Genomic DNA, 12,382 nt, shown 5'->3' with positions numbered 1-12,382 from the left:
GGCTTGAACCTGTGCCGGCCAGTGAATCTAGCACTTATTCTTAGGTAATTTACTGCTAAATATACCAGAGAAAAAATGTAAAGGAGTGCTAGGTTAACTAGCTCGCTCACCTATTGGTGTCGGTATAAAATTGGGCGTATAATCCAGAGGTCCCGCACTATTTAGATTCATCCACGACAAAGACCCCAATAGAGGAGAGCCGTTCAACCTCCCTTGGCACCACCAACTCTGCATCCGCTCAGAACTCACCTTTTTTTTAGCACGCCTGTGTTGTAACCCGCTTTTTTTTGTGCTCTCGTGTTTTGCCTTATTTTCCACTGGATTATGGCTTCTTCATCGGTTTCCCAGGAGACACCGTCTAAGTTAAGTACCAAGCTATGTTTTGCTGTGTTTTGAGCAATCTAGATCGTTTCATATTTAAATTATAGGAGTTTATTCTCTTCGATCATCTCGGTCTTGCTCGATTCCGCTTACAGTTGGTACTCCTGTTTTGAGAGCTTTTAGTTTCACTCGCGGTGTTACTAAGTGTATTATTTTTATTATTAGTTAAAAGTTTTTTATATGTTATTGTGGATATTCATTATTTAGCGTTTAGAACCCTTGTGGTTCATATTTAGGGCCGATATCAAGTTACGTATCGTAGATGGCTTGCCGACCTTCGTTACTAGGCGGCAATTTTATTACAGAATCAAGTCACTCGGGCAATCCTCCTTCTCACTCAACAACTTGCAACATCTTTCATTACATTGTAACCTCAATATATACTCCCTTTCAGTCTCCTTATTTGCCCGGTATTGCATCGGACGATTCCACCCAAAATACAAATAAACAGTGACACCATACAACATACTTACTACCATTAATATCTTTGATAATAATTCCCCTTCTAGTACACTATTCTCCTCCTCATATACCATTTCTTTTGACACTTCATTCATCACCCTTCTTTTAAGCTCAGTTACGCTACCCGGTATTTCCCTATTTAACCCCTCCTGTATTAACTTGCTTAAACCCATTAGGATACACTTATATACCATATCTTCCCCTTCACAACTCTGCTCCATAACTAAACCTTCAGGCAACCTTTCAGAATTCTGATTACTCTCTTTATCTTCCATCCTCCCATGCATCCTCGCATCTGCTATCACATTTTTATTTCCCGGTACATATTCTAACTTATAATCAAATTCATTCAAATCCTCTATTGTCCTAGCAACCCTTGCATTCACACACTCTTTCCTAATCATATACACTAGGGGCTGATGGTCAGTACGCACAATGAATTTTACACCATACAAAAATACTTCAATGCTTTCACACAAAATCGTATTGCAGCCAATTCCCTGTCAATCGTCGAATACTTCCGCTCAGCTTTATTAAACGCTTTACTAACATACGCTATTACTCTCAATTTCTCTTCTCCATTTACTCTCTGCATTTGAACCAAACAACCACCCATACTAACCCCACTCGCATCCGTATACAACTCTAGCATATTCGCATTTTCACTGTAGTCTGGAAATGCCAAAGTGACGTCTTTCGCGGCCTCTTTCTTCAACCTTTCAAACGCTTCTATCATCCGATCATCCCACTTTAACTTTGTACTATTCCTTTTACCCATCCATTCGTTCCAAGGCTTCCCTATACCTGAACAATCTCTAACAAACTTGCGACCAAACTCAACCAAACCAAGAAAACCTCGCAACTTACGCACAGACCGGGGACGTGGAAATTCTCGCACCTTATTCACAAACTTGTCACTCTTCCTTATACCAGATTCACCCACTACATGCCAAAGAAATTCCACCTCCCTGGACAACCACGTACACTTCTCAAGCTTAATTTTCACACCAACTTCAATTAACCGCCTCAACACTGCCTCAAGCAACCACATATGTTCCTCAACAGTCTCGCTCACAATTAGAATATCATCTATAAAAACAGTCACCTTCTGTTGATCAAACCCAGCCAAAACAACATTCATCGCTCTTTGGAAGGCAGCAGGCGCATTAGCAAGACCAAAACTCAACCTTTTAAATTGAAAGTGACAATTTGTACTTGAAAATGCAGTAATGGGCCTGCTCCCCTCTGCCAGAGGCATCTGGTAATAGCCCCGCACCAAATCTAATTTAGTAAAAACTTTCATTCCATGCATCTTATAAACACAATCAGACACCACATTCATTAGAAAACGTTCGTTAACAGTCACTTCATTCACCTTCCTATAATCAATATACATGCGTAAACTTCCATCAGGCTTTCGTACAGGGACAATAGGGCTGTTCTTCCATCAGGCTTTCGTACAGGGACAATGGGGCTGTTCTTCCATCAGGACGACATGGCTATCTCACCCAAAAATAGATTTTCCGCTTCTCTCAAAATCCGTTTAATAGTACATTGCATTACTGTACACTTACCCTGTAATTTTCTGAATAAATCAGATTTTTCAAAGATCCTTCTTTGTTTTCATATTTCTTCAATATTTTTGCTGCTGTTTTGTACAGCTGTGGCACTTTGACTGAATGTGGTTTTTTTCCTTTTTGGTTTCCATTTCCATGTTCACCTTGTTCCTTTTGTATGGGCATCTGTAATAAAATGTTCAGTAATTGATTATTGCAAAAATTCGCAGATTTTTTAATCAATTTGTATCTTTCCTAACCATACAAACCTGATACCTTTAATAGGAGTGCGAGTTCAATGAAGCTGGAATTAATAAGATTGATGGGAATGCATACATTTCTTCATCCTTCTCCTCGTAAGAAGGATGGGCAATATTCTTCAATACAAACCAATTTAAATAAAAGTTGCTCTATTAGGTAGCTTACCTGCATGGCTCGTCCATCCAGCTCCATAACGGCGTGGCTGTAATTACCCCAATAGAAGGGAAGAAGAAAAGAAAGAAGGCTCAGACACTATACCATTCTTATCTTAGACAAGATGTTTCTTGTCTTGTGAAGGAGCTATGCTCACTACATAACCTTTTGAGCGGTTACCTGCAGGGATTTGTACCTGCAGGTAGTGAGCAGCGAAAGCTGTCTGGCATTTCCAGATTGCTGCCTTCAGCACTTGCGACTAGAAAAGATTATTCCTGAAGGCGAGGGTGAAGCAGATACTTGTGACTTCTTGGGCTCCAATTCTTCAAGTACCACTCTCGGTTTCCTCCGAGGAAGGTTATGTTTACCTGATGGTTTCATAAAGCCAGATGGAGATAAGTGTTCTTTGAGATTGATTTCTTAATCCTACCAGTTACAAGGAAAAACCTCTTGTGCTATGGTCTAAAGCACTGGGTTCTCTTGAGGTAGTGTCTTAGTGCAGTTACAGGACAGAGAAGCAGGTCATCCATATTGCTAGTCACGTCTTTAAGGGAGGAGATGAAGAAGAATTTGAACCTCAGGTTGTGGGTTACTGGATTTTGTATCTTCACGAAAGATACCGAGACTTCTTTCTATTTCAAAGACTGACTAATGGCATACGAGATGCTATGAAATTCACCTAACCTTTACACTGAGGCGAGCAACAGCAAAAACACAGTCTCAAGTGTAAGACACTTGTTTAATGTCCTTGTTAAAAATTAGTAGTGCGAGCGTTTAAGAGAGTCAAGAACTCCAGGATAGAGATTTGAATTTCCTTGGCGGAGAAGATTGATTGTAGTTCATCATCAGTATGGACAGTTACCAAGAGGAGGAAAGGTCCAAGGCTTTTACTTTAAAGACTTGGCTTTGGGCAGAGCAGTAGCCCCTAGCTAAGGAGACTGGGATGAGCTTCTCAGAGCAAAGGTACACGAAAAAATCAGCTATCAGTTGCTGAGAGGCTTCAGCCAGAGGACTACCCCGTTTACAATACTAATCACAGAAGTTGGCCCATTTTCCCAGCTGGAAAGCTGCAAAGGATGTATGGAGGTATCCAGACATGTACTTCGCAGTATCTCGCAAAAAACTTTTCTCTCAAAGGAGATGCTGTACAGTCTCCACCTGTGAAGTGACAGGGAGGGCACGGGAGGGCAACGAGTTGTGGAACCTCTGCAGCTGACGGAGAAGATTGGGCCACTTGGCTAGCTGCACCAGTACCTTGACTCAGAGCATCAGCAACTCCACAAGCTATTCGGCCTGTGAACACTTGGGAGCCATCAGGGTTACCCTGGCATTCTAAGTCATCTTGTTGAGTATTCATCATTACAGGCACAAGGAAGGCAATGCATAAGCATCCAGGTTGTCCCATGGATGTTAGAATGCATCTTCAAGGATGGCAGAGGGATCTGGGACTATAGAACAAAACACTGGTAGCTTGTTGTTCAGGCGAGTTACGAACAAGTCTATCATTGGGAACCCAAACGGAAAATAAGCCTTTGTGCCATGCAAGGGAGTTGGGACCACTCTGTACCTACCACCTGACCCTGGAGGCTGAGTGTCAGCATTTATATTGCTCTTGCAAGGAATACACCTACCTGACAACTCTACTGCATTGTCTAATGCCCAAATGTGGGCCTATTATTACAGTAGACCCCCCCCATACGACATTAATCCGTTCCGGAGTTGGTATCGTATGGTGAAAATGTCGTATGGCGGGTAATAGAATAGCTAATGCGTGCAAAACCCCAGGTAAAAACATTAAAAATTAATACATAACATATTAGTATAGAAAGCACTGTACTACAGTATACTTATACTGTATATAATATACATGTACTGTACAGTATATAATTAAATAACATTACAGGTATAAATAAAAATTATATACTGTACTGTAAAGGAAAAAATGACAAATTTGTAGGTAATTTGTATTTTTCCTAACTATACAAACCTTAGCTATTTATTAAGGGTAATTACTTTAGGCGTAGCTGAAATGACGAGCCATTAGAATTTTAACGAGGGTTTACTACCCCACTGCTAATTAGCGGGGGGGGGGGGGGGGTAGGGAGGGTAGCTTGTTACACCCCCCCCCCTCACACACCTGTGCTGAGCTCACTTTGCTTAGAGGTAGGACTTCACGGGGGATAGTGCTGGCGGGCAAGTTTGATCAAATAGCTAAGGTTTGTATAGTTAGGAAAAATACAAATTACCTACGAATTTGTCATTTGTTCCGTAACTGAAATACAAACCAAGCTATTTAATATGGGTGACTCAACCCTTAGGGAGGGTGGTAAGTCACGGCCAGTACTGGCTTTTGGCTTTGCCCGGGGGCTCAGTATCTGAGTGTGTCAGCACTCAACAATAAGGAGTCCCTGCACCTCCCTAGCACCTTGCTGAGCAAGGGCTGCGGCCTTCGTAAGCTGTGTGTGAAGGTTTGAAGAGTGACTTGTCCTAGGAAGTTGACCTGAAGTCCTTTAGATGGAAACTTTAAGCTAGGACACTCCCAATACCACCTCGTCAGGTATAGGGACGTGACAGAATTAGCTTAATACTAGGAACAAAAGGAGACATGGTTTACCTGCAGTGGTTCGAGATCAGCTGTGCAGAGAACCCAGGATGCTGCTTTCCCCAAGAGAGGGGAGGATGAAGAAAAGAATAAGGGCCAGACAAACCTTTTCATTCATGCAGACTAAAACCGGGTAACAATGCCTTCTGCTATTTGTCCATTAAGGAGCCTGAGGTTTAAACCAGCTGTTGTGCAGCCACCACAGGGCCGATAGAGAACGTATCGAGCCTCCTGTGGGTCACGTCTTGCAGGTAGTGGGATGTGAAGGTCGTATGACGCTTCCACACCCCTGCTTGTAGAACCTGCATCACTGAGAAGTTCTTTTTGAAGGCCAGGGACGTAGCTACGCCCCTGACATCATGTGCTCTAGGGCGACGTGACGGAGGAGGGTCAGGATTCAGGGATAGATGGATTACCTTACGAATCCATGCCGAGATAGTGTTCTTCGTAACCCTCCTCTTTGTCCTCCCAGTGCTCACAAACAATGCCTGTACTTGGGGACGAACTGCAGCCATTCTTTTGAGATATAGCCTCAGACTCCTTACTGGGCACAGTAGGAGTTGGTCTGGGTCATCTGTTACAGAATGAAGACTCGAAACCTGGAAAGAGTCGAACCGAGGGTCTGGCACTCCCGGATTCTGAGTCTTAGCAACAAACTCAGGGACGAATCTGAACGTTACCTCCCCCCATCCCTTTGAATGGGCAATGTCATATGAGAGACCATGAAGTTCACTGACTCGCTTGGCCGAGGCCAAAGCTAGTAGGAACACCACCTTCCAAGTTAGGTGGCGATTTGAAGCCTGGCGAAATGGTTCGTAGGGAGGCCTCCTAAGAGGCCTGAGGATTCGAAACATGTTCCCTGGAGGAGGTCTCACTTCCGACTGAGGGCAGGTAAGATCGTATCTTCGTATGAGTAGGGAAAGTACCAGCGAGGAAGAAATGTCCGCTCTTTTGAGCCTGAAGGCTAGACTTAAGGCTGAGCGATAGCCTTTCATTGCCGAGACTGAAAGACGCATTCTTCCCACAAATAAATGAAGAACTCCACTCTTGCTGGAATAGTGGTATCGAGTGGAGAGATACCCATTCACGATTCCGACCACAGAAAACTCGCCACTTTGCCTGGTAGGCCCCTGCGGATGACCTGCGCAGGTGTCCAGACATCCTGTTCGCAACTTATTGAGACAATCCTCTCTTCGTGAGGAGATGCTGGATAGTCTCCAGGCGTTAAGTCGAAGCGAAGCTACGGCTTTGTGAAAGATGTTGACATGTGGTTGTTTGAGTAGCTTGTGTCGCAGAGGGAGTTCTCCCGGAAGTTCCGTTAGGAGTTGCGGAAGGTCCGGAAACCATTCCGCGTCATGCCATAGCGTAGCTATAAAGGGTCATTGAGCGGTTGACCGATATTCTGGTCTTGTTGAGCACGCTCCTCATCAGACAGAACGGGGGAAAAAAGCGCACACGTCGGTGCTGTCCCACCGTTGTTGGAAGGCATCTTGCCAGAGTGCTTTGGGATCTGAGACTGGGGGCAATACAGCGGGAGCTTGAAGTTCAGCGCCGTAGCGAACCGATCGACAAAGTCAGGACTTTGTTGGCCACTGGATGATCCAAGGACCACTCGGTACTCATTATCTGAGATGCTCTGCTCCGACTGTCGGCAAGCACATTCCCTTTGTCTGGAAGGAATGAATGAATGATTTAAAGTTTTCAGGCATCCTGACATCTAAGGTCATTGACGCCGGTGTCTGGAAGGAAGCGAGCCGATAGAGGAATCAAGTGGACTTCGGTCTATCTCAGTATCTCTACTGAGAGATGCGATTAGCTGCTTTGAAAAGGTACCTCCTTGCTTGTTGGTGTAAGCCACTACTGTGGTGTTGTCGCTCATCACACCACAGAGTGATCCACTAGGTCTTTGTTGGCACTGTTGAAGGGCCAAGAATAACGGCCTTCATCTCTAGCAGATTTATATGGAGGCACTTTTCCGGCTCTGGCCACCGGCCTGAGGCCCTGTGGTACAGAACGTGCCACCCCCCCCCCCCCCCCCCCGGAAGAATCCATGGGGATCATGATGTCCAGGGAATCGCAGCCTTGATTCCACTCGGACCTGAGTCGCCCCTGAAGAGACCTCATCCTGAGGCGACCGTTGAGGACTAGACGAGCCAAGGGTGAAAGATGACCAAGGAGACGTAACCACGATTGGGTTGGAAGCTCTTCTCGTCTGAGGAAAGGGCTTGCGACTCTTCTCAGCCTTGCTATCCTGTCGTCTGATGGAAAGGCCTTAGGGAGATTGGTGTCTATAATCATGCCTAGGTGAACCAGTCATTGATTGGGCAGCAGAGCGGACCTCTCGAGACTTACCATGATCCTTAGATCCAGGCAAAGTCGTAGAAGTTTGTCTCGGTGTCAAAGAGGGAATGACTCCGCGTCTGCTAGGATCAGGCAGTCATCCACATAACGGAGGAGACGGAAGCCGATCCTGAGTGCCCATGATGAAATTAGGGTGAACAGTCCGGTGAAACCCTGTGGTGCTGTGGAGAGACCGAAACACGGCACCTTGAACTGGTAGATCCTGTTGTCTATGTTGACTCCTAAGTACTTCCTTGAAGACAGATGGACTGGGATCTGGAAGTACACGGCCTTCAGGTCCAGTAAACACAAGAAGTCTTGCGATTTACTGCCAGACTGACTGTGTCTGAGGTCTCCATGCTGACCGAAGTATTCTTTAATCTGGACCTCTGCTCACAGAGTTCGCCCCCTAACTGATCCCATGGCAAGGGTGCTAAATGATACCGGATTCGTCCTCAGGGGAGGTAGAGATGCTGTGAACAGGACGTGATATCCCCGACTGCTTACAGAAATCGTCCAGGAAACGGCCCTGAGTTGGTCTGCGCAACCTTGTAGGTATCCCGCCACTGGGGACATGCAGGGGAACTGCCAATCCTAGCATTTGCAGCCTCAGTAGTCCATTCTAGGATTCTTCCCTCCCCTGGGGAACTTTTTGCCTATCCTGTCCTTGACCGGAAAGGACTTAAACCCCACTGTCTTAGCTGCCGTTGATTTGGTAGGACGTGGCTGCTGAGGTGCTGGTTTATAGGGCTTGAATGTCAAAGCCCTATACTGTATAGGAGGGAGTCTTGGTGACTTCCTACACCTCTCAGCTGCCTGCTTCACGTCCTTAGCTCAAACAGGTTCGTTCCCATAACAAAGAATGTCTGAGCCTGAAGATTTGGTGCTAGAGGACTCCCGGTATTTCTTTGGAGTCCTTGACTCCCTCCCGGGAGGGATGCAGGACTCCAACAACGACGGAGGCAGGCTCTTCTCCACCTTTATTCGAGAAAACTTATCGCGCGAGGTGGGGTTTCCCTCAATGGTGTGATTGGGGAACGTCTCACCTCCCGTGACTCTCCTGAGGGCGGGAAAACTTTGTCCGAAGGTGAAGGAGAAAAGTCTGAGGGGGGAGAGTCCCTGCCTTGAAGACTTACGAGGAGACAGCTACGTCCTCGGAGAAGATACCTCGTCCGAACTCCTCTTTTCCTCTTCGGGGGAGTGGTTGCAGCCAAGGATTTATGGCTCCATTCAGAGAGAACAGCTTGAAAGCCTGTGCTACAGCTCTGATTAGAGTCCAAAACCAGGCTTCCGGCCGACAGTTGCGCTGTCAGACACTCCCTCCGGAGGGGAAGTCGCCTGTAAAAAGATAAGGACGGCATGTCCCTCGACCTTTCTGGAACCTTCCCCCCTCCAGCAAGCACACTGTTCTGTGCTGGGGGGAGGGGGGAGAAATGTGGCAATGGCGACCTTACAGCGCGTTGTCTGGCAGCCTCGCGCGGAGGAGGGCATTGGCGATTGCGCTAGGGAGCGCGCTGGCAATTGCGCTAGGGAGCGCGCTGGCAATTGCGCTAGGGAGCGAGCTGGCGCTCACGCGATGGGAAATACCCGGGGGTCGCGCGCAAGACTGTTAAAATGCTCGCTCGCACGCGGGAGCGCGGGCGAGACTTCATAGGGTGCGCAGGAATCAGATTGACGAGCAAGGTCAGAATAAAGAATAGCAGCGCGCGCGTACGAGTTTGTTGGCGCGCGCGAGTGTGAGTAAGACCATCTGCGCGCGCGAGCGCGGAAGAGGTCGTCATCGCTTGCACGCGTAAGAAGATCGTCGGCGCTTGCACGCGCAAGATCGTCGGCGCTCGCGCGTGTAAGAAGATCATCGGCAATTGCGTGCATAAGAAGATCGTCGGCGAGTGCGCGCAGGAAACCATCGGTGCCCGCGAGCGGACGATCGTCGGCGCTTACACGCGTATGAAGATCGTCAGCACTTGCACGCGAAACAAGATCGTCGGCGCTTGCGAGCATAAGAAGATCGTCGGCGCTAGCGCGCGCGCGCTTGTGCGCTAGGTTGAAGGATCAGCTGACAGGACGATCAGGAACTGGGATGTGTCCTTAAAAGGGAGGGCATCCCCTGAAGAGGACCAAGGCAGGTCTGCTTCAGAGTCCAGAGCCGACGATCAACACTGGAAGTACTGCTTGATACTCCGAGGAGTGGTCTCTAAGAGAGACCTCGCCCGAGAACAGGAGAGGTGCCCTTCGTAGAAGAAACTTGGAGACACCACAGGCTGAACCACTGGTGAGCGCCTATGCGCTATCTCAGGAACTCCAAGGATGTGCGCTAATGCGCAGGGAACGTTGGCGAGCAGTGCCTGGAACAGGATGTCTCTGGATAGCAGTCTCAGGAACCGTAGGACCGGCAGGCGAGCGCTTGCGCGCAGGAGAACGTTGGCGCGCAGGTGATACCTGGCGCTTAAGGGACTTACTCACAATGTGAGAAAGCCCCTTTGCCCCGAAAGGATCGGTGCCCGTTGGATAACGGGGTGCGTGGGCGCCCACAGCGCGTCAGCAGCCAGAAACGGCGACGGCAGGTCAGCAGGTCTAGGAGAACGAGACCCCGAAGGATCAGAGTGACTAAAGGGCACGAGAGACCAAAGGCCTAACGCAGCCTGAGTTGCGAGACCCGGAAGGGTCAGCGCAACGAGAAACCGAAGTTTCCCTGTCACTAAACACAGAAGTGTTGGAGTGACTAAAGTTACCAGAGCCCAAGGGTTCTGCGTAACTAAAGTTACGAGACCCCGAAGGGTCAGCGTAACGGGAAACCAAAGTTTCCTAGTCACTAAACACCAAAGTGTTAGGGACTAAACTTACGAGAGCCTAAGGGATCAACGTAACTAAAGTTACGAGTCCCCGAAGAGCATCGCTACAGAAGCGACCGGTCAGCCCCCAAGAGCAAGTCACATGAAGTTCCATGGCACGGCCTTGCAACCGCTCAGCCCCTTGAGCATGGTTACAAGAGCGGTCGCTCAGCACCAAGTGCATAACCGCCTAAGGACCAGGAAAACCCATCCTGGAATATTAAGGTATGAGAAGTTCCCCCTCTGCAGGGGGAAGATCTCACACCTGGGAAGGGAACCTCCCTCGAAAGGGAAGTTACCTACCCCTGGAGGCGAACCTCCTTATCGTTCTAAGATGAACTGAAGAGCTGACAGTTGTCACGGGAGAACTTCTAAGAGAAGGGATAACGCCCATGACGATGTCCTAGAGACACGGCAGAGACAGCAGACTCCCAAGGCATAAACAGGACAGCTCTGCTTCGTTGGCACACTTCAGTCAAACGAAGAAAAACTGCATAGTTAACAGGGAAAATAAAGTTAAATAACTATTTAACAGAAATTCCCCCGGGAGGAACTCGGAAGAGTAACCCAAAGGGAATAGCAAAACATAAGAATTGAAAAATAAGTATGCACCCTCCTCCCCCACTGACATTCACAGGAGAAGGGGGAGGGCGGAGAACTTTAGCAAAAACAGAATTATAACAATTATAATTATGTAACTGATTTTTGAATGTTCACAAATAGTAAGAACCACTGACCCCCGAAGGGAAGTGTTCCCAGAAGCTGAAAAGTTAAAAATATAATTAGATTTCATTAAAAATAACTGAGGCAAATAAAACGTAATAGCAACTCAGCCCGGAACGGGAAAGAAGTTTCCGTAATAGTACGTAGTAGTAGTAAAGGGTGAACGACCTCGAGTAGAGAGAGAGAACGTAATCAAACTAAACTCCCACATTCCCTTCGCTGAGAATCCAAGTTCCCCGTAGGAAAGGAGGAACAGCGAAGATAATAGATGAATGAAGAAAATCCAGCGATGACGATTCCCCACGGCGGACGAATTAACAGAAAGCCGAAGGAAACGACTGAAGGACCAAGAGGGAGTGGCCGCGGCCCATGACGTGAAACCGTGGTGGCCAAGCACTACGCCGGTGTCGTTGTCGTACACTACCACACAGCAAAAACACTGAAAAGAAAACTTACTACATTTCTATATACAAAAATATATACATAAACATAAAGAATGTTTATATATATATTACAAGTACAGTGAACCCTCGTTTATCGCGGTAGATAGGTACCAGACCCGACTGCGATAGGTGAAAATCCGCGAAATAGTGACTCCATATTTACCTATTTATTTAACATGTACATTCAGACTTTTAAAACCTTCCCTTGTACGTAGTACAGTGAACCCTCGCTACTTCGCGGTTCGACCATCGCGGATTCACCACTTCGCGGATTTTTTTCATAACCCATGTATATACATATATCGCGGATTTTCCGGAAATATCGAAAATACCGCGATGTGACCGATGGTGCGAGATTGGAGAAAGTAAGGAAAATTGAATCCTGATTGATTTTCAATATAAATGAAACTTTGAGGAGCAACAAAGATATCATTTGTTAGAGAGATAGAGAGAGGTAAGGAATGGGAGGTAGTGAAAAGTAGCCCACAGAGAGAGAGAGAGGTAGAGGTAGAGAGGTAGTGAGAGAGAGAGGTAGAGAGAGAGAGAGAGAGGTAGAGAGAGAGAAAGAGAGAGAGAGAGAGAGAGAGAGAGATAGGTAGAGAGAGGTAGAGAGAGAGAGAGAGAGAGATA

General features: G+C 47.1%; 1 protein-coding gene across 1 annotated transcript in view; it reads right to left on the bottom strand.

Moving 5' to 3' along the window:
• The window catches only part of Nsun5 (Nop2/Sun-like domain containing protein 5), a 214,367-nt gene that overhangs the window by 114,927 nt on the left and 87,058 nt on the right, over positions 1-12,382 (bottom strand). The window contains exon 2 of the mRNA XM_068395137.1: positions 2,418-2,585. Within this exon, the coding sequence (XP_068251238.1) occupies positions 2,418-2,585 (168 nt within the window). The remainder of the gene's footprint in view (positions 1-2,417; positions 2,586-12,382) is intronic.

Source organism: Palaemon carinicauda, chromosome 20 (genome assembly GCF_036898095.1).
Source record: "Palaemon carinicauda isolate YSFRI2023 chromosome 20, ASM3689809v2, whole genome shotgun sequence".
Taxonomy (NCBI): domain Eukaryota; kingdom Metazoa; phylum Arthropoda; class Malacostraca; order Decapoda; family Palaemonidae; genus Palaemon; species Palaemon carinicauda.
Note: the sequence above shows the minus strand (reverse complement) of the source record. Positions and strands in the feature narration are given on the sequence as shown.